Source organism: Sitophilus oryzae, unplaced genomic scaffold (genome assembly GCF_002938485.1).
Source record: "Sitophilus oryzae breed Bouriz unplaced genomic scaffold, Soryzae_2.0 scaffold_1274_pilon_pilon, whole genome shotgun sequence".
NCBI classification, from domain to species: domain Eukaryota; kingdom Metazoa; phylum Arthropoda; class Insecta; order Coleoptera; family Curculionidae; genus Sitophilus; species Sitophilus oryzae.
Genome location: NW_022145920.1, coordinates 4,590,775 through 4,615,161, shown reverse-complemented (window position 1 = coordinate 4,615,161; position 24,387 = coordinate 4,590,775). Strand labels below are relative to the sequence as shown.

Sequence of the window (24,387 nt, the reverse complement as noted above, 5' to 3'; positions counted from 1 at the left end):
ATAATCGAACTTTTTGTAACTTGTTATTATTTTTTATGAGAAATACGAACAATGATTTTTATAGGAAGGAGGATAATATAGTCGTTTTCCGGAAAAATAGATGTTTTTGAAAAATATTGAACTTAATATTTGTTTGTACACTTTTGATCCCACAGTAATAAAGTACAGTCTTTAAAATACATTTTTTTATCTTTTATTTCCCCCATGGAGACAAAATATTTTTTTCTTATTTTGTCTCCGTGGGTTTGTCTCCCAGCTAGGTTTTAATAGAAATATATACTCATTGTTTGTGTATTGTTTTGCAGATATGGCCGAGTGCAGAGTGTTAAGTTACTGCCAAGGGTGCCCGAGGAGAAGGCGAGCGAGGTCTCGATGGCGTGCACGGTGGCGTTCATGGACATTAAAAGTGCGTCCAAGGCCCACAACGCCGAGCTCAAAATCGACGACCGTACTCTGAACACGGAGTACTACGAACCTGCTGCCATTCCGTCCGCGGCGACGGCCGCCTCCCCCCAGGGCACGCCCCCATCCTATTCTACCTCTCCGGGTACCAACAGGTTCCCCAACGGCCATGCGTAAGTACCATTATTTATTTCAACTCCCTTAAATAGTCTGATTAAATACTTGTTGGTAATCCAGCAAACCTACCTAATATACGATTTATTACATATGACTATTCTACCTCTTCGGCTACCCACAACGTAAGTACCGTTTATTCTAATCCCCTTAGATAGTCTGGGAAATATTTGGTACCCTAGCAAAGGTACCTAATATGTGAGATGTGAGTTTTATTATGTTATGTTGCTCTTTGCAGCATATTCTGAAAACTGTACCATAAAGGTGCGTACAGATCTGACGAGACGAGAGCCATCCATTTTTTGAGACGTCTACCACGAACCATGCAAACTGTGTATAGCATGCACTGATATCTCGCAGTCGAGCGAGCCTACCATGAACTCGTCCAGGCTGTGCCGCGAGATTTCTTCGATCGGCTGTCGAAAAACCGATAGAGGACGGGTAGTAGTACCACAGATTAGGTATACTATATGTATACAGATAAAAATCTTATCCCTAATTCGTGGTACGAAAATTGTTTTTTATGACGATGTGCAAACGAGTAAAATTTCCTGTGCGCAAAAATAAACTCGCGTAAAATAACAATAAACAGCGTAATAGAGAGATATCGCTAAACCGAATAGCGTGCATGGACGTTAACAAGGCCAGGTGTTATTTCCTTTACGTGAGGTGGTATTAACTCTCTCCATTTATAGTTATCGGAGCGGAAAGAATTCTGTTCGCGTCGCGTCCGCTATTTAAACTTAACCTAACTTTGAATTTAAAACTTTGAAATTGTTTTGAAAAACTTTGAAAAAGTTTTAATTCAAAAATTCGTATCCCCCACCCCACCGTTTTTGAGAAACTCAAAAAAATTGGATTCGATTTCCTGTCTGAACCGTAGGTCCCACAGAACATTTTATGTAACAAAAAGTGAAGAGAATTCTTTACATTTTCATCTTTATGTAACAAACCTTACTTTACTAACTAAAACCTACGGGGTCAAAGTTAAAGGGCGTCAAAGTCACTCAAAGGTAGCTTTTTCATTTTTCCTTGTGAAACCATTTTTTTACTGTCGCAAAGTTTGTAGAATTAAGGAGCATAAAAAACCTAATAACTTGATATGTAACTTCTTTTTTACGTTTCATTTTTTATGAGATAAAACGTTGCCAATGTCGCGGGCTGCTGCGCTTATTTCGAGGACGCAGCTGCTGCTCGGCCTTGTGTCCCTCCCTCTGGTTCGCATTCCAGCACTAACTAGTCAATCAGCTGACGTCTTTCGGCAATGTAGATGCGAGGGTTTTGACGTAGTAAGCAATTTTTTCGTGTGTGGAGTAAAAACTTTGTCCCGGTAGGTTTTACAGCTTTGCGTATTGCTAATGCTAACACCTCGCTAATTTTATTGATGATTTTTTTAAGAATGATCTGCTATTTTATGTTGCAGAATGTAGAATGTTTAGGAGGGGAGTGAATCACAGCGACCTTACAGATCTATTGTGTGTTCCCCTTTGTTACTCATCATACAGTCTCAGGGCTTTAACAAAAGCCAGTATCTGAGACGGCTCCACGGAGGCCAGCTCTCCATCCTCGACATCAGCCGTACCAAAATTCATGGCACGAATGGTCGTCGACTCGGCGCATTCAGTGATAAGGTGTTCTGGTGTTTCCCCATTTTCCTACAGAATCTGCATTCGCCGTTGTTTCTCAGCTTCAGCCTACTGAGCTGTTCGTTGAGGAGACAGTGTCCTGTTAGAAACCCCGTGACAATCCGAAAATTGTTTTTACTTAAATCAAGGAAAACCTTTGATTTTTCTCGGTCGTAGGTTCTGAGGAACTTTTTCGAGTGTCTTAGACCGTTGGAGGACGTTAGTGGAGTGTTCGCTCCTTTTCCAGCTAGATCATTTGCTTTTTCATTGCCTTCTATCCCTTGATGAGTAGGCACCCAGAGTAGGAGGACTTTATTTTATCTATTTTATGTTACATAGGCTTTGTTTTAACAATTTTCCATTTTCCAAACTCACTCTAATGTATGGCGACCTTGAAACTCACTGTTTTTCTCGAGGTTTTTCTATTACAACTCAATGAAAAAATAGATAATGTAGCTATGTATTTTTATTCTATTTGGATTTAAAACAATGTTTTTAATGTAAATATATCTAAACAATAAATCGACGCGACGTTGATCAACAAATTCTAAAAAAAACTTATTGAATGAATTGTGTACCGTCTAGACTTTTACTGCATTAGTAAGTTTTTGATTTAAAGTAGTTTAAAGTGAATAATTAAATCTTCTATTATTGTTTTGTCTGTAAATAAAAGACATTGTGAAAATTCAGCGTTCTGTATACATTTTAAAATAGTTCTATAGTTCTTGTAACTGTAGATTTTTGATTAATTTCGAGAAATATTATTACGGGTGCTAATTTCACGTCACAATTTCACATGAGACTGTATGATGAGTTATAACTCATAAAGGTGACACACAATTTTTTCCTTTTTCTGTTCCACAATTTGTTATGTTTCGAGATATTTTATCACCAAATAATGGCTCAAAATATATATTTTATTAATAAAATATGATATTTTATGTTTTTGAGCCATTATTTCGTGATAAAATATAAAAAAATTGTGGATAATATCATATACGATTTGAAGTTGAACTTAACCCTTTAATAACTTACAAACGAGTCGATTAAATGAAAATCCATATCAGACCTTTTTTGAAGACTGTTGAGTTTCCTAGAAGAAGATGTATTGATTTTTACAAAACGCTGATTTGTGATATATAAAAAAATAAAATTCCAAAGAAAAAAATGTTCCCCGTGTTATTTAAATGAGAAATAGAAAAATCACGATGAGACACCTCTTAATATTAATATTAAAAGCTCAAATTTTACCATAATTTTTTTTCGTCATCCTGGACGATATTTTCATGGGAACTAAAAAGATTTTTTTTTGGTGCACTCTACTGTCTATAGTTATAGCACTATAAGAGTTTTATAAAATGTTCTGATTGAATTATTGAGGTATATTACAAAAAAATGAGTGCTATTTCTAATTCTAACCAAACTTTGGTAGTGATAGAAGACCAAGACCAAGATCCCTTCGTCTTGGTCTTCTGCTTAATAAATAAGTAGTCTTGGTCAAGTAGGGTCCAGTCTAGGTCATGGTCTTGCTGCAAGACTATTGCAAATCTATCCAGAATTTTTAATAATCATCTTGTTTTATCAAAAAAGAGACAACTGAGTAAAATAGAGAAGTTGGTATATTAACTTAATAAATGAAAGTTTTTTCCGAACGTTCAAAAGGAGAGCATCTTTTTTTTAGAAATAGGATATTAAAGGTTTTGGAGTAACATAAACAAATAACAAAATATCGGGTGCGTCTCAAAAGTGGCTCACCCCTATAACTTTTTTATTATTTCAGATAAAGAAACGAGATTTGGTATGTTAGTATATGATATAAATTATTTTCCGTCACTTCCTGTTTCACCGGAAATGACTACAACTTTTGAATTTTAAATGGCACCCTCAGTATTTTTTTACTTTATTCGATAGACGATAGATTAAATGACTGAATAGAATGACAAATCATATGTCAACTTTTGACATTCTCGCTTAATAAAAAATCGTATTTTAAAATTCAATATAGAGTTCCATGGCTATGTTAAAAACAATAATTCTTAATCAAGGAGCCTTGGACAAATAGATTTGATCGTCTAATGTTTTTAGTGTCTTGTCCTGGCCAGTTAGAAAATGCTCAAATCGTTTTTTTAATCATATCTCAATTTTTTCAAATGGAACGAGGGTGGCTCATTAGCATATTTGGAAAAAGCATTTTTTTACGAATGATTTGATACCACACACTTGGTATTTCCAGTCAAATTTTCGTTACGAACCGCAAGTTACAATTTCAAATAAACCATGTGCGAAAATGTCAAAAGTTCGCATATGATATGTCATTCTATTCAGGGTGTTATTTTCTATCGAATAAAGTAAAAAAATACAGAGGGTGCCATTAAAAATCAAAAGTTGTAGTCATTTCCGGTGAAACAGGAAGCGACCAAAAACAATTGAATACGTCAATCAATCAAACATACCAAATCTCGTTTTTTTTTAACTGAAAAATAAAAAAGTTATAGGGGTGAGCCATTTTTGAGATGCACCCGGTATATTACCTACTGTATATTAAAATTCCATAACTGACTGGACTAGTTTGCATCTAAAGTACTGGCTACGAGAATATTGGGGCCAAAATTTCTTCAAAAATTTATATCAAGAGATTTCCCCTTTTTCCTCCATTTCTGTACGGACGTCCTATATACACCATAATTCCCCTTTTTTACCCCATTTTCCTTGTTCCCCAATCTCTTGCATCGTAAAGTTCGGACCCAGGTTCTGTTCTTTCTCCACCCTTTCTTTTTCTGACCGGTAGGGGACACGAAAATCGCATTTAGGGAATAACATAACAAATGATATATGGCTCCGAGGCAGGGTTGGGTTACTTACTATCACAATCTTTTTTTATCCTTTAATGCATTCGACATAAAAAAATGTTTTAGATAGATGGCCCTTTTGGATGTCCTATCGAAAGCTTGTCATTTGGAATTTTAAACTATTACTACCTACTATAGCATAGTATCGTGTGATGGAAAAAAAAAACGGTGTCAAAGACAGATGGGGAATGACAGTCTCAGACAGTCGATAATCATTTTTGGGAGGTGATCATCTCTAGTCGTTATTTGACATAAAACTTCAACAACATTAACGCTAATTATAAAAAAATTAAAAATAGGGTCAAACGTTTCCAGAAAACTTCCAAAAAAATGATTTTTTGCTTAAATTTTGAGAACCATTGGATCTTTTCTGTGTTTTCTTTCTTGTAAATTTAATCTACTACCTATGTTGCCATATTATCAACAAATTATGTTTTTAAACTAAAAAAAAATTCTACTACCCCCAAAATATGTATATTTGCACTCATTTAAGACTCACCCTGTATATAGCATTCTGGAATCGATGAAGAAAATTCTGGAATGTTGCAAAATCAGTTATCAGCGTGACATATAAATAAATCTGGCATTCTTTCACTAATTGGTATTTATAACATTATCGGACAAAATCACCAGAATTGCATGTTTCTTGCAACGAGTTGTGTCTGAAGGCGATTTATTTTCTTGCAAAACAGATTGCAACGGGCTTTGAAAATAAGCAATGTCCGTAGTTTAATACATTTTTATTTCTAAATAATACTATAAAAGGAATATTTATCTAGTACCCTTGTAGTACGAAAAATACAATTTTTTTCCTGGTGAAAGTGATTTACTTTTATCAGTGAAAAATATTAGTGATGGGAAAAACCGATTCATTTCAATAATCGAGTACTCGAGTATCAAGCTATTGCAATAACCGAGTGATCACTCGAGCGAAATATCACTCGTATTTAAAAATACGGTTTTCATTCGCATGTTGTAAGTACTCGTTAACGCCAAGCGCCAAGCAGTAAGTTGCGAGCGCAGGGCACATATTCTTTTGGTAATGAACGGTAAGTAGTAAGCGGCGAGCGATTCGCTTGATCGCTTGATTTAGTTTATTTCGGAGCATTGTCGATGTAGGTCGTAAAATTTTGTCCCTCAGATACGCAACGGATAAATATACCGGATGCGTCTCAAAAGTGGCTCACCCCTTTTTTATTTTTTCAGATAAAACAACGAGATTTGATATGTTAGTATATGACATAAATTAGGATTGATTGACATATTCAAATGTTTTCGGTCACTTCGGGTTTCACCGGAAATGATTACAATTAGTGATGGGATAACTACTCGATTATTGAAATAACCGACATCGCTCTATTATGAACAAGCGATGCAAGTGACGAGTACCAAGCGACGAACGCAAGCGATCCTAGAATGAAATAAATTGAAATCCGATTTTAATGTGACCTACTCGATAAAAAGCCGAGCGATTTTTCTACATACATTGCAGGTAGCAAATTTATACGACGCCGTATATACCGGGTGCGTCTCAAAAGTGGCTCACCCCTATTACTTTTTTATTTTTATAGATAAAAAAATGAGATTTGGTATGTTAGTATATGACATAAATTAGGATTGACTGACGTATTCAATTGTTTTCTGTCACTACCTGTTTCACCGGAAATGACTACAATTTTTGATTTTTAAATGGCACCCGCGGTATTTTTTTGACTTTATTCGATAGAAAATGACATTCTAAATAGAATGACGTATCATATGTCAACTTTTGAGATATTCAGTTAAAAACAAATTGTATTTTAAATTTCAATCTAGAGTGTCATGGCTGTGTTAAAAACACTAATTTTTAATTAAGGAGCCTTGGAAAAATCGATTTGATCGTCTAATGTTTTTAGTGTTTTGCCCTGGCCGGTTAAAAGATGCCCAAATCGTATTTTTGATCGTATCTCAATTTTTTTCAAATGGAACGAGGGTGGATCATTAGCATATTTCGAAAAAGAATTTTTTTACGAATAATTTGATACCACAAACTTGGTACTTCTAATTATAACTAATTTATGTCATATACTAACATACCAAATCTCATTTTTTTATCTAAAAAAATAAAAAAGTTATAGGGGTGAGCCACTTTGGTATATCGGCGTCGTAAAAATTTGCTACCTGCAATGTATGTAGAAAATTCGTTCGGCTTTTTATCGAGTACCTATGTCACATTAAAATCGGATTTCAATTTATTTCATTCTAGGATCGCTTGCGTTCGTCGCTTGGTACTCGTCACTTGCATCGCTCGTGCATAATCGAGCGATGTCGGTTATTTCAATAATCGAGTACTCGAGCGAATTTTCGCTCGAGTCACTAAAAATATAAAACACAAGAAGTTTTAAAGTTTAAACTTATTTCCTCGCTATTTCCTTTTAAAACTCGTACTGTTATTAAAAATTTGAAAAAAATCGATTTTTGAGCAAAAAAAAATTTTTCGATATGCGGTGCCGTTTAAAAAAATTTCCAAGCTTATAATTTCATTGAAAATTGAATGAGGAATTCAAAAAATAATAGTTTCATATTTTTTCGGTTATCGTAATATGGTTAAAAATTAAAATTAAGGATAAAACCTCGTTTTTTTTTCAAAAAACTACCATCATGCCCCAAAACATATCCGGTCGCTAGATCATTTGATTCACAAGAAACTGAGAATAACGATTTTTACTGATTTTTAGTATTTTTCGATTTATTCAGAAAGGGTTATAAAAATAAGATAGTAAGTAAAGATTTCAGTTAATGTCTCCTTTTTGCTGCCAGGGCAAATCTGGACGGGGCCTACTTTGTTTTGGACAACAGCACGATACAGGGTTTCGAACCGGTCACCCTTCCATCCACTAGTATCGCCTTACGTCGCTTAACTTCTTAGAAAGGGTTATAGATAAAATCTGAAACTTGTTGTATCGAAGTATTTTATAGGTACAAATATTTCCTGAAATTATGAGCTCGATTCCTTTCTGGGGCCGATTCGGTATTCTTATCGTCCCAGGGCTTTATTAAGAATGATAATCCCATAATAATTTTTTAAAATTTATATTCGACAATACCCTTTTTGTATATGAAGTTTGTACCCTATCTGGCGCCCCCTCCTTAACAGTTATTATAACTCTCTTTTTCCTTCACTCCTGTACTTTAACTACAAACTAAGCATATTTATGCTACTTTAACAATAAATTTTCACTTAAAGATACTTCAAAATTCTTCTCTTCGTTCAATTTTAGTCTGCGATTGTTGTTTTTTCTACACCGGTCTCGAAAGTGACTCACTCTTATAATTTTTTTAATTTTTTTAGATAAAAAAACGAGTTTTGGTATGTTAGTATATATTAGGTTCATAGACTTAGAATAAAATATAGACTGAGCATCTCATTCATAAATAGCTGGAAGATGCGGACAGACAACGTCTTGTTATTGTTGTGTTATTGTTTTTGGCTCTAACGAGTGCGACACGAGCGATAGATAGGCTGTCTCCGTCGTAACGGTCGTTTCCTGACGGCTCTGCCGCCCAACGCAACACTGTCTTTTGTTTCTTCAGTGCACCTGCACTCTCCGTATCATAGGCGGGTATTTTTTTTTTATTTTAATGAAGCTATAATTCAATTAAAAATATATCGTATTTAAACTTTTATATTATTAAGATTTAGGATAAAAAAAATAGTTTAATATAAAGCAAAGTTTAGGACTTAGAAAAAAATACGTCTTAGAGTCTAAAAACGATAAAAATAATAAAGTACGTGTTATAGAAGAAATTTTAATAATCGAAATTATTTAATTTTTGAAATTGATGATAAATTATTAATTTAATAAAATATTAATTTTAGTCAAACATTTACAACTCTAATATTAATCAAAACAGGATCTATTCTATAGATATAATAGAACAGAAAGAGAAAAAACTTTATAATTGTTTAATTTTTTTTTCCGGTAAAAGTGATGTCTTATTATGTAAATTAGAAAAAACAGGAATCTGTTCCATTAAAGCAAGCTTTTAGGAAGTGAATAAAATGAAAACTACATTTATTTAACTCGTTACTGTCTTTATTATAGAGTAAGTATAATAATGGTAATGGTGACTATACTTTATTCAATGGAAATATGCACCAAATTCAAACAAATATAAAAGGCATGAGTATAAACAGTATTACTACAGTAATATTGAACATTGGTTCAAAAATATTACATTAATATAATACAATATTACTGTAGGTATTACTGTCAACGTGCAAGCTTGTTTGAAGCTTGATGTATTTGTATGCGCTTGGTACATCTTGGCGTTGGAAAATGTATAGAAAATTATTAAGAAAAACTAGTACGTAATGGGGGATATCTTGATATACAGAGTGGTCGGAATTGTATTCAGGAAACTTTGGCAGCATAATCTGCAAATAAAATCAGTAAAAAAAATAGTATAAATTTATGTCCTAAAATGCTTCGTTTCAGAGATACAGAGTGTAGAAATTTCATTTTTATTTCGCTTTTTTCCAAATAATTTATGAAGAATGTATTGATTAATTCGTTTCCAAATATCTTGAGAACTATACTTGTGGCGAGTGTCAACAAGAGACCTTATTAAGTAAAAAACGTTGGAAATGTAAATTTTTCTCAGTAGTTTTATATAGATACAGACAAAAAGTATTACTCTTCAAATAACTTAAAAAATATGTAGGTGGCGCCCCCTATTAGTAAAAGTCAAATTGACATCTAAATCTAATTTTTCATGTCAAAAAACTCCCAAACGCCAATTTTCGTCCAAATATTGACGTCACTTCAGAAATTATTTGGAAAAAAATCGAAATAAAAATGAAACTTCTACACCCTGTATCTCCGAAACGAAGCATTTTAAAAACTTACAAGTTCATTTTTTTAGAAAGCCAATGCAACATTTCTGAGTTTCAAATAAAGATAAAAAACAGTAAAACATATAATAATAATATGTAAATTATTTTCTTGGATACATACATATATGGCAAATAATAACAGATTGTTTTATTAAAGATTTACGTTTTGGTTAATTCTAAAACTATCTTCAGATTATATGTGATATTACTTAAGTGATATTACATTATAAAAGAAAAAATGAAAATTATACCTTATAATCGAAAAAAAACGGCGTCAGCGATGGCTATGAAATGAAGATCGCTGTCATTTTATATGTAAAATTATATGGAGTATGTATCGATGGTTTTTTCCAAGCCAACTGGACGCCGTTTTTTTCGATCATACGGTATTACAAATTAATAATAGATTAACAGTCGAGAAAAAAAAAGAAAAAACTCTAGGTAAGTACTGGATAAATTTTAAAATGGCATATTTATTTTATCTTTGTTTAATATAAAAAAAACGAAATATCTACCTGGTTTACATAACCCTGTATAATTTGTGAAATAATAATGGACAAAAATGCAAGCGGTAAGAAAAATATTTACAAAAAATATGTACTTGTTTACATTTCTGGACCATTGTTCGTCATTTTTGTTATCATAATGGTGACCCTATCATAAAAACGTAGTTATTTCTATACCTGATGTGAAACTATAGGGAAAAAGTAATGTTTGTAAAATATTTTAGTCTTGAAAAAAAATAAGGAATGTTTGGTATTTTAAAATGTTTGGTAGCTTGTAATTTTTTCGACTTTCTCGATTGTTTATAGTTTATAATAAGCCTTAAAAATTGTTGTTTCATAATGGAATATCATTCTGGAATTCCTGTATGTTATTTTAGATTCTAAGGATGGTTTTAGAATAAAAAGAAACACATTTTTCATAAAAAAAAGCATTAAATTAACCAATGCCCAAGAAAATAATGTGTCTACTTCTTATGTACTTAATAATGTATCTACTCGTTATATTAATAACGAGGTTAGTAAGAACCTTTACGTAAATGATAAATATAAAAAATACAGATTTTCCAGGGTTTATAATTTACTAAATTATTATCTAAATAAGCGCCTTTCTACAACGCCACTGACGCCAAAATAGTAAATTTGACTTACCTGTGGAATGTTGTTCCAGGACTTAAATAGTCCAATTTCTTACAAATTTGGCACCGACGAACCATGTTTTATAGTTTTTAAATAAAAAGTAATCAAAATAAACACTAAACCGACACTATAAACTAAGAAAATCAAAAAAATAATAAACACTAAATAAATCATTACAAACTAAGAAAATCCAAAAAGTAAATAAAATAAACACTAAATAAATCACTACACACTAAGAAAATCGAATCCAAAAAAATACAAAATCAAAACATCCAATAAAAACAATAAAATAGCCATGGAGAAACTGTGACAACAAGGTTTTGCGACACGTGCTTTACTCTACTATGGCTCTACTACGAGAGAATAAAGAATGAACAGGCGACCCGGCGATTGATGGGTGTTGCCAAATTGTAAAGAATTTGTCATTTTAAATAGTCTCCGACTTATAATTTAGTAGTATAGGGACTATTTAATACATCTTTCTGCTATTAAACACTACTTTATTAAAATACAGTTTTAAGACGTGACAACATAGGCTGGAGGCGAAAGACTCAGACGGCCGAGGTCAGCTGCACCCAGGAGTAAACATGTTTACAAAAATTAATATTTGACCGCGCTTAAATGTAAATAGTGTAGTCTATATTTTATTCTAAGTCTATGATTAGGTTTGATTGACGTACTCAATGATTTTTAGTTTTTAGTCACTTCCTGTTTGACCGGAAATGACTTAAACTTTTGATTTTTAAATGCACCCTCGGTATATTTCTACTTTATTCCAAAAGAAAATGACATTCTGAGTAGAATGGCACATCATATGTCAACTTTTGACATTTTCGCTTAAAAAAATCGTATTTTAAATTTTAATCTATAGTGCCAGGGCTGTGTTAAAAATAAACAAATTATAGGGGGAGAAACTTCTGAGACGCACTCGGTATATAGAAGAAATAGAACTTCGGCAGTCTCGTTCTGGTATAAGTGATCTGTGAAAAGATAACAGTATTGTTGCGAGCCGGTGTGGACTCGACCTATCCTCACAATATGACCCGCCCTCGGATGACCTTAACATCGCATAGACACCGCAATGATTCATTCGTTCGAGAAGAATCGAGACCCACTAGAATGGACTAGTACATACGAGAACATTCGAAAACCTTCTCTATGCGCCTAACGATCTATGGACTATTCTAGATTTCTTTTGCTGTAGGTATAAAAGCCGGCGGCAGTGGCCTAGAGAGGGCAGTTATAAATACATATACAGTTGACGCGCTAAAATTCAAAATAAATTCTTAGTTATAAATCGTTTGTAAATAGTTCTATAAGTCTTTTATCTTTATTATTTTTGTTAATTAGTGTTAAATAAATAGTGTTTAAATAAATTGTGACTTTCTATCCACACGGAACCGACGAAAAACGTAACAGTATTTAATTGAAAGCAGTTGCATTATTTTTTATTATATTTTATTATTAAGAATTTAAGAAAATGTTTCTTTCTTTTTCACAAATAATTACATATTTAGTGCAGAATCAGTATTATGATCAGACAGTTTTGTCGGCTGCAAAATGAGGATCAGCCAATTCATTTCTTTCTGAGAAATTTTTCTTTGTTTGAGAAAATTCTACGATTTTGCTACCATTTTCAGTGTATTACTACATATTATATTCAATCCGGAACAATCAAAATCACCAAAAGAATGATATATTTCCCACTACTATTAATAAATTTAATTAATGAGGCAAACTTATAAGTTTTTTTTTTTGATAATAAGGATATCGGGATCCTCTTCAGCTTCTTGCGAATGAATATTTGCCGCATATAACTTTAGGGCATATCAGCCATTAATAACAAATAAAGGGTGTAGATAGTAGAAAAAGTGCAATTTTGAGCGGTCAGTCTAAAACTGTTAATTTTGCTGGCTCTTGACCCAAAACAGTTTGTTTAGAAATTTATAAAAACGAGAATTATAGAAAGAAGGATTATTTACAAAAAGTTGTTAGCTTTTGAGTTATAAAAATGCCACGAACAAATCCGATTTATATTTTTTTATTTAATTTTGTTTAATATTCTTTCACGAAAATTAATTCGCAAATCCCAGTTTCGGATAGAGCACTCAAAAAACATATAGAATAGAAGAAATCAAAACTATCCCAAAGCTTTCGTGCTAAGGATTTTTTTATCATAATTTCAGTATGTATAAGTAAACTATAATAGGATACATCTAGGATATAGTATAGTGTTTATAATGTTTAGTCAGATATTGTGATAAGTTTAGTCAGCTAATGTATTAATGTGGAAATTGACAGTACCGATTAATTATTGAACTGGATATTCGTTACTATTTGTTTAGATTACTGTTTTTAAATATTTTAGTTGCTGTCGTGGCGCCCCTCGTTTCCGGCGCCCCGCATCAGTATACTAGTATACTACTGAGCAAACGTTTCTCAATTCTTTTTATTGCTCATTACTACGTTGAGGTGTTTCTCAAAGTTGTAAAGGAGTTGGAAGAGTGGAATTTTCCTTTTGAGGGTGTTTAAAGTACCTTAAAAACTGACATAGTAATTTATATATAAATATAAAAAACACCACAATAATAAATAAAAGTATGTTTCTTTTTGTTTTTAACTACGATTTATTTAAAAGTAAGTTGTTTTTTGTATTCATTCATTTTTATTACTCGCTGACGAGTATTTGACACGCATGAAAAGATGGTTACGCAAGGCGTTTTCTTTCATGAGCTTTTCTGTGAGTGAAAAGCCCGATACGTGATGTATATGTCTGCCGCACTCCGGACATTCATAAATCTCATTGCTTTGTTGCCTCTTACTTTTTGGTTGTCGTTGTTAACTGAGTTTACAATTCTCCTCCATTGCGTTCTATTGTGCGCTGCTTCCTCCCACTGATGCTGCATACTCATCATACTTATCCCCTTCAAGTTTTCATGGAAAATATTCTTGTATCTTTTGAGTTATCTACCCGGTTTCCTCGTACCATCTATAAGCTCACCGTAAAGAAGAGATTTCGGTAGGCGGTTTTCTTGCATCCTGCATACGTGACGAATCCATCTTAAGCGGCATTTAGTAATCGTGACTTCAACGCCCTCGCACCTTGCTTTTTCAAGGACTGATACGTTTGAGACATGGTGGTACCACTAAATTGAGAGATTGTGAGACATTGTTTTTTGTATAACAGTTTCATATCAGACAATTTCTCTACAACATTATAACCAAAATAACACTAATTTATACTCCAGTACACCAAAACACTTTATTTTGAATACTGGAGCGCCAACAGCAGATTAAAATTTCAACTTGTGATTTTTTAATAATCTTTAATAATTAATAACAACATATTATTAAATATCTGTTAATTCTCTATAAACCCAACCCTAGTTGGTGTGCGAAATATTTATAAAGGAAGACGAGAAGATAAAAAAAGTCTTATCGAGTTCCTTGCCATCGATCACACGAGGGGACGATTATTATGATGGAAAAAACGACGCTCTTATCCAATTTCGCGACGACGACGCTTTTGTTTAAATAAAAACTATGATTAATTTGACGTCGCTGTGAAAGAGGATACCTGAAGGGAACAAAAATAAAGACTGTCTTTATTTGATGGTGATTTGAGTTTCCGAACAAAGTAGAGGGTACATATTTTTAACACGGTTTCCTTAGCTTACACTTTAGAGTAGGGTAGAGAGGTGGTGGTACTTCTTTTATCCTTATAGAATACAGTAATTTTCACAAATGGGAATTATAGCTAGTACTATTTTATGTAAAAAAGGTGCTCTTCGTTTAGTTCGAAACGGTGAACGGTTTTCAGGATATTTGCGTTTAAAGGTTTCAGTGCATAGATTTTAGTATTAGCGAAATCAGGAGATTAATTTGTTAAAATTTCTTTACGTTTTATCATTTCACTAATCGTGAAAAAATAAATTAACATCGTAACTTTTAAACGCTAATATCTCGAAAACCGTTCCACGTTTCAAACTAAACGAAGAGCACCTTTTTTAGGTAAATAAGTTTTAGCTTTTATGTCATTTATAGAAATTACTATAAAAGAAGTACCATCAGTAGTACTCTCTACCCTATTGGAAACTAACCCTTTCAGGGCTGTTACGGAATTTTACACTACCACCATTCCCTTTGGCATTAAAATGTGTGTAATACTACTAAATTTCAAGAAAAACGGTTTACCTGTGTGTTCTTAAAAATAAATAAAATATATTATTTTAATCTACGACAATGTCATTATGACACATTTAACATTGTCATTTGGATGTCATTATGGCTTTCATAATAGCACTAGTGCTATTATGATTTCATAATAACACGCAAATTTTAAAGTAAGAAACAAGCACAAAAAAGGTTCCTAAATACGTTTATTTATTGTAAATATTAATTATAATATCAGTACAATTGGTTAAATTAATTCCAGACGATGACAGGTGAGTTGAATTTTTAGAAAGTAAATTTATTTCCTGAGTGCTTGAACTTGTTGAAGACCCATCATTGCCAGAAATGTTACCCAAAATATTACATGACACTTTTCGTATTTTCTTTGGAATTTTCTATATAGCTCTCTGCCACTGTGTTAGAGCGCCAACCACCATGTCTTTTAACAGTTAATAAATCCACTCCTGAATCTGCAAGCAACGACGCAGACGATCTACGGAAACAATGTCCAGTGTATTGTTGTGGATTTGGAAGACTTAGGAACAATGCTATTTTATACGACATTTTCCAAAAAGAGTTATTCAATGGGCTCCCCAGGGCAGAAGAAGAAGAGGTAGACCTAGAAAATCCTGGAACGGAACGGTTACGGAAGCAATAGAAGCTCGTAACCTAGAAGCTGATGACGCTCTAAATCGAGATGTGTGGCGTAGGGTAACGGGAAGGCAGCAATAGGCTGTAGTTGGAAATGAGTATTAAATACTTAAACCAAATTCCGCTTATATAATAATGACATGAATGCATTGTCCTTCATCTTTAACATTTTGCAGCTGCTTTTGCAATCCTTCCCTTCCGGCTCCCGTAAGTCTCACTATCAATGAAAGTTTTGTCAGGAAATAAGTTTTATCATCAGCTTCCAACAAAAAACGAGTTATGTCTTCTTTTCTTAAAATTCTCGATTTTTTTGACCGAAATCCTTCCGATTTTCTTTTTAGAAATGCAATTAAATGGACGTACTTACTAATATCTGTATTTTTCTTCACTGATATACCCAAAGTGATGAAGCCTTCCTATGCTTTGAAAGATGTTCAAAATATGCCAGGAGAACCTTTTCGTTACTACTATTCTTGATTCCTTTCCCTTTACACCAATCTTCAACTTTTACAGAGGCTTGCTCGTACGTTTGTCTTGATTTTTCGGGAAGTAGGGAATCGACAACGCTTTGCGCAATGCCTTCAATATCCGAAGGGACAATTTCAGAATCAGAATCACCCATATTAATATTATTTTTTGCTAAAACTGAACGTTTAACACAAAATTGAACATCAATAATTGAGTTGTCAAAGTCAAAATGGAAACAATCAACAAGCTCGGTTACCACGGCGTCGACTAATATGGGCGCCTGATAATTTTGAATTTTAATTTTTATGAGGATATCTCTGATATTTTAAATTAAATCAAATCTGTTTGGATCGTCCCTCGTGTCGCGTCGTAGATTAAATTTTGAATGATACACGTTCGATACGAACTTTTTAACGAAATGAATCATTATGATGTGCGTATCGAACTTGTATCATTAATAACTATTATTTATCCTTTCAAGGGTTGTAACTTTTTGGGGAATCATTTTAGTGCATATGTTCATAGGAACTTTTTGTTTTATTTTTATCTATAGAATAAATCACAGCGAAGTTATATACATTATCTTTTTGACACCCTGTATAGTATCTTGCATTATTTCTAAGAAGTAATAGAAATAAATTAATTAAATATTGTTTTAGCTCTCAGCATTGAAAGCTGCTTAGATCATAAAACTTTTTGATCGTACGGTACTTTGGACATGGTTACATTAACAGTTGCGCAGCTTTTCGATTGCAGATAAACACTTTGCGATTATAATTTTTTAACCGTAGTATAGATATATCTTAACAATATTTAGGTTAATAATAAACACACATCCACGTTTAAGTAATTTGAAAATTTTCATTTAATAAATTGCATCGTCAAGACCCGTTAGGTTGAATAAAAACAAATTTCAAATTTTATGACAACCTACCGAGAAATTGCATTCGTATTTTTGAAAACGTTCAGCTAATCGCCATCAAGTTTTTGTTGCGCTTTGTAGCGCCACATTCTATTTTGCCAGATAATGATACTTGGAACGGTGAATTTTTGCTCTACGCTAGTTGATTATTAACATAACCGTGAAATAATGAGTCTATTGTAATACTTATCGCCGTATTAAAACAGCAATTAACTGTTTGTGCGATTGTAAGAATTTATACTTACTATTATTTTATAAAACACCAAATTCACCACAATACACCAAAACACTTTACTAAAATAATCATCTGCTGACGATGCTAACATGGTTAGCGAAACGCGCGTCCAGTGCAAAACTAAAAGTTTTTGGTGTATTTTGGTGAATTAGTGTTTTATTTTGCTGTTTTAACACCAAATGTTCCAGCTCTCAACTGTAATATTGCTTTATGTAGTGTAGAAATAAATGTTTAATGTAAGCACGATATGGTGAAACAATTTAAAAATGTTTTTTTAAATAAATAATATCAAAAACCTGAAAGACCTAGATATTCCAAATCAAGATTTGCTTTATTAACCGATATACTAGGGTCGGTATTTTTGGCCTTTAGTGCCGGTTTTCGTGTGTATGAAGTGTACGGTCATACTACATACATACTACCATTACTCCCTGACGAGTATTTGACACGCATCAGAAGATGGTCAACGCAAGGCTTCTTCTTTCATGATCTTTTCTGCGACTGAAAAGCCCGATACGTGATGTTATCTGTCTACCGCACTCCGGACATTCAAAAATCTCAAAAAATTGTTTTCTTGCCTCTTTTCTTTTTGGTTGTCGCTGTTAACTGAGTTTACAATTCTTTTCCATTCCGTTGTGTTGTGAGTTGCTTCTTCCCACTCCTTCTGTATGTTGATTCCATTTAAGTTTTCGTGGAAAATATCTTTGTACCTTTTGAGTTGTCCACCCGGCTTCCTCTTACCGCCTACAAGCTCACCGTAAAACAGAGATTTTGGTATGCGGTTTTCTTGCATTCTGCATACGTGACCAGCCCATCTTAAGCGGGATTTTGTAACCATGCCATCAATACTTTCGCAGTTAGCTTTTTCAAGGACCTATACGTTTGAGACATGATGGAACCATTTGATTCTTAAGAGTTGTCTAAGGTGTCTCTGTCGCAACTTGTTTAATGTGTTCATGTGTCGGCGGTACGGTACCCAGGTTTCGCTTCCATATAACATGGTGGGGATTATTATTGCTCGGTATACTGCAAGTTTCGTTTTTGTGCTCAAGTCATGATTGTAGAAAACCCTGTCTTTTAATTTCCAGAATGCTCTTATGGCGCTGCTAATTCTGTGCTGAATTTCAGAGTCGATATTGGCCTTTTCCGAAATCAAACTGCCAAGGTAATTGAATTCCGCTACATATTCCAATAGTTCTTCTCTGATTTTTATAGCATCCTTGTGATCAGCGTATTGAAGTTCTGTGATGAATTTTTACGTGTTTTTGCCCTGAGTCTTTTTATGTTGGACAGACCGCCGTCGTATCTGTATCTAATGCCCAATCCTCTCTCCTGCAATTTGCTGTCCACTATAATGGAGAGCGCTGCCAGGAATATGTTGAATAGGAGCCTAACCTCCTGTATTTGTTAGGAAGGGATCGCTCAGTGATCCATGATGGTGACACCCTTGAATTGTTGTTGTTATGGAGGTTTTTACACACTGCAAGAAATTTGTTGGGTACTCCGAACTTTTTCATAATTGCCCAAAGTGCATCTCTGTTCACAAAGTCGAAGGCTTTTGTTAGGTCGATGAATGCAACATAAAGTTTAGACTGCTGCTCTTTTGCTTTTACTTGTAGTTGGCGGATGGAGAATATGGAATCGACAGTGCCGCGGTTGGTGCGAAAACCCGTCTGCGATTCTGGAAGGACTTTTCCTATACGTGGGTGCAGGCGGTTTGATATAATTTTTGCAAGGAACAATTAATTTTCCCAATTAAATGGAATCTAGCGTCAGATTACGTGGTTATGTTTAGGATATGCACCATTATAAATTATGCAATATCTGTATAACATTTTTTCATATCTTCGTTCATAACAACAACGATATTGTATTTCTTCACACTAATGGGCCACCCTGTGTATATTTTCTTGCTACGTTTGTTTCAAATCCTTCTTTTGTATTTTTTAAAAGTTGTCTCGATTTCATATGCCCGCTGTTCCGCAATATTCAAATTGGCTGTCAAATATTTAATTATGGGCTAAAGCCGCGATGTCTTATTAGCACCGTAGTGGTAAAACTTGATTTCTTGAAGTTGTTTACAGTTAGAATTAAACAATAATTCACGGGGGTCATGACTTCTCAAGATATTGTATAAATTTTCTGCTATTTAGGACGCCTATCGTAACTATCTTTATACAGGGTGACGCTGTTTTATAATACAACCGGATTTTGCTTTAATATATATATATATATATATATATTATATATATATATATATATATATATATAATATATATATATATATATATATATATATATATACATATATATATGTTTATTTATATATATATATATATATATATATATATATATATATATATATATATATATATATATATATATATATATATATATATATATATATATATATAATAATATACATATATATATAATAATATATATATATATATATATAGTATATATATATATATATATATAATATATATATATATATATATATATATATATATATAATAATATATATACATATATATGTTCTTGTTTATATATATATATATATATACATATATATGTTCTTGTTTATATATATATATATATATATATATATATGTATATATATATATATATATATATATATATATATATATATATATATATATATATATATAATATATATATATATATATATATATATATATATATATATATATATATATATATATATATATATATATATATATATATATATATATATAATATATATATATATATATATATATATGTATTATATATATATATATATATATATTATATATATATATATATATATATATATATATATATATATATATATATATATATATATATATATATATATATTAAAGCAAAATCGGTTGTATTATAAAACAGCGTCACCCTGTATAAAGATAGTTACGATAGGCGTCCTAAATAGCAGAAAATTTATACAATATCTTGAGAAGTCATGACCCCCGTGAATTATTGTTTAATTCTAACTGTAAACAACTTCAAGAAATCAAGTTTTACCACTACGGTGCTAATAAGACATCGCGGCTTTAGCCCATAATTAAATATTTGACAGCCAATTTGAATATTGCGGAACAGCGGGCATATGAAATCGAGACAACTTTTAAAAATACAAAAAGAAGGATTTGAAACAAACGTAGCAAGAAAATATACACAGGGTGGCCCATTAGTGTGAAGAAATACAATATCGTTGTTGTTATGAACGAAGATATGAAAAATGTTATACAGATATTGCATAATTTATAATGGTGCATATCCTAAACATAACCACGTAATCTGACGCTAGATTCCATTTAATTGGGAAAATTAATTGTTCCTTGCAAAAATTATATCAAACCGCCTGCACCCACGTATAGGAAAAGTCCTTCCAGAATCGCAGACGGGTTTCGCACCAACAGCGGCACTGTCGATTCCATATTCTCCATCCGCCAACTACAAGTAAAAGCAAAGAGCAGCAGTCTAAACTTTATGTTGCATTCATCGACCTAACAAAAGCCTTCGACTTTGTGAACAGAGATGCACTTTGGGCAATTATGAAAAAGTTCGGAGTACCCAACAAATTTCTTGCAGTGTGTAAAAACCTCCATAACAACAACAATTCAAGGGTGTCACCATCATGGATCACTGAGCGATCCCTTCCTAACAAATACAGGAGGTTAGGCTCCTATTCAACATATTCCTGGCAGCGCTCTCCATTATAGTGGACAGCAAATTGCAGGAGAGAGGATTGGGCATTAGATACAGATACGACGGCGGTCTGTCCAACATAAAAAAGACTCAGGGGCAAAACACGTAAAAATTCATCACAGAACTTCAATACGCTGATCACAAGGATGCTATAAAATCAGAGAAGAACTATTGGAATATGTAGCGGAATTCAATTACCTTGGCAGTTTGATTTCGGAAAAGGCCAATATCGACTCTGAAATTCAGCACAGAATTAGCAGCGCCATAAGAGCATTCTGGAAATTAAAAGACAGGGTTTTCTACAATCATGACTTGAGCACAAAAACGAAACTTGCAGTATACCGAGCAATAATAATCCCCACCATGTTATATGGAAGCGAAACCTGGGTACCGTACCGCCGACACATGAACACATTAAACAAGTTGCGACAGAGACACCTTAGACAACTCTTAAGAATCAAATGGTTCCATCATGTCTCAAACGTATAGGTCCTTGAAAAAGCTAACTGCGAAAGTATTGATGTCATGGTTACAAAATCCCGCTTAAGATGGGCTGGTCACGTATGCAGAATGCAAGAAAACCGCATACCAAAATCTCTGTTTTACGGTGAGCTTGTAGGCGGTAAGAGGACCAGGTGGACAACTCAAAAGGTACAAAGATATTTTCACGAAAACTTAAATGGAATCAACATACAGAAGGGTGGGAAGAAGCAACTCACAACACAACGGAATGGAAAAAATTGTAAACTCAGTTAACAGCGACAACCAAAAGAAAGAGGCAGAAAACAATTTTTGAGATTTTGAATGTCCGGAGTGCGGTAGACAGATAACATCACGTATCGGGCTTTTCAGTCGCAGAAAAGATCATGAAAGAAGAAGCCTTGCGTTGACCATCTTCTGATGCGTGTCAAATACTCGTCAGGGAGTAATGGTAGTATGTATGTAGTATGACCGTACACTTCATACACACGAAACCGGCACTAAAGGCCAAAAATACCGACCCTAGTATATCGGTTAATAAAGCAAATCTTGATTTGGAATATCTAGGTCTTTCAGGTTTTGATATTATTTATTTAAAAAACATTTTTAAATTGTTTCACCATATCGTGCTTACATTAAACATTTATTTCTACACTACATAAAGCAATATTACAGTTGAGAGCTGGAACATTTGGTGTTAAAACAGCAAAATAAAACACTAATTCACCAAAATACACCAAAAACTTTTAGTTTTGCACTGGACGCGCGTTTCGCTAACCATGTTAGCATCGTCAGCAGATGATTATTTTAGTAAAGTGTTTTGGTGTATTGTGGTGAATTTGGTGTTTTATAAAATAATAGTAAGTATAAATTCTTACAATCGCACAAACAGTTAATTGCTGTTTTAATACGGCGATAAGTATTACAATAGACTGATTATTTCACGGTTATGTTAATAATCAACTAGCGTAGAGCAAAAATTCACCGTTCCAAGTATCATTATCTGGCAAAATAGAATGTGGCGCTACAAAGCGCAACAAAAACTTGATGGCGATTAGCTGAACGTTTTCAAAAATACGAATGCAATTTCTCGGTAGGTTGTCATAAAATTTGAAATTTGTTTTTATTCAACCTAACGGGTCTTTGACGATGCAATTTATTAAATGAAAATTTTCAAATTACTTAAACGTGGATGTGTGTTTATTATTAACCTAAATATTGTTAAGATATATCTATACTACGGTTAAAAAATTATAATCGCAAAGTGTTTATCTGCAATCGAAAAGCTGCGCAACTGTTAATGTAACCATGTCCAAAGTACCGTACGATCAAAAAGTTTTATGATCTAAGCAGCTTTCAATGCTGAGAGCTAAAACAATATTTAATTAATTTATTTCTATTACTTCTTAGAAATAATGCAAGATACTATACAGGGTGTCAAAAGATAATGTATATAACTTCGCTGTGATTTATTCTATAGATAAAAATAAAACAAAAGTTCCTATGAACATATGCACTAAAATGATTCCCCAAAAAGTTACAACCCTTGAAAGGATAAATAATAGTTATTAATGATACAAGTTCGACGCACATCATAATGATTCATTTCGTTAAAAAGTTCGTATCGAACGTGTATCATTCAAAATTTAATCTACGACGCGACACGAGGGACGATCCAAACAGATTTAATTTAATTTAAAATATCAGAGATATCCTCATAAAAATTAAAATTCAAAATTATCAGGCGCCCATATTAGTCGACGCCGTGGTAACCGAGCTTGTTGATTGTTTCCATTTGACTTTGACAACTCAATTATTGATGTTCAATTTTGTGTTAAACGTTCAGTTTTAGCAAAAATAATATTAATATGGGTGATTCTGATTCTGAAATTGTCCCTTCGGATATTGAAGGCATTGCGCAAAGCGTTGTCGATTCCTACTTCCCGAAAAATCAAGACAAACGTACGAGCAAGCCTCTGTAAAAGTTGAAGATTGGTGTAAAGGAAAGGAATCAAGAATAGTAGTAACGAAAAGGTTCTCCTGGCATATTTTGAACATCTTTCAAAGCATAGGAAGGCTTCATCACTTTGGGTATATCAGTGAAGAAAAATACAGATATTAGTAAGTACGTCCATTTAATTGCATTTCTAAAAAGAAAATCGGAAGGATTTCGGTCAAAAAAATCGAGAATTTTAAGAAAGAAGACATAACTCGTTTTTGTTGGAAGCTGATGATAAAACTTATTTCCTGACAAAACTTTCATTGATAGTGAGACTTACGGGAGCCGGAAGGGGAAGGATTGCAAAAGCAGCTGCAATGTTAAAGATGAAGGACAATGCATTCATGTCATTATATTATATAAGCGGAATTTGGTTTAAGTATTTAATACTCATTTCCAACTACAGCCTATTGCTGCCTTCCCGTTACCCTACGCCACACATCTCGATTTAGAGCGTCATCAGCTTCTAGGTTACGAGCTTCTATTGCTTCCGTAACCGTTCCGTTCCAGGATTTTCTAGGTCTACCTCTTCTTCTTCTGCCCTGGGGAGCCCATTGAATAACTCTTTTTGGTCACCTGTTCTCCGGCATACGCAGAACATGTCCAAACCATTTTAAGCTGGATTTTTCGATTCGATCTAGTACTGTTTCCTCCGA

General features: G+C 33.1%; 1 protein-coding gene and 1 long non-coding RNA gene across 7 annotated transcripts in view; one reads left to right on the top strand and one right to left on the bottom strand.

Moving 5' to 3' along the window:
- Nucleotides 1–24,387, top strand: part of LOC115874399 (protein split ends-like) — a 245,229-nt gene that overhangs the window by 139,009 nt on the left and 81,833 nt on the right. For all 6 annotated transcript variants that reach the window (XM_030889562.1, XM_030889565.1, XM_030889564.1 and 3 more), the window contains one exon: nt 306–575. In XM_030889562.1, the coding sequence (XP_030745422.1) occupies nt 306–575 (270 nt within the window). The remainder of the gene's footprint in view (nt 1–305; nt 576–24,387) is intronic.
- On the bottom strand, nt 9,109–11,169 carry LOC115874401. The gene is made up of 2 exons (XR_004048832.1): nt 11,081–11,169; nt 9,109–9,467 (listed from the first exon to the last, which is right to left on the bottom strand). It is a non-coding gene; the product is annotated as an uncharacterized LOC115874401 (long non-coding RNA).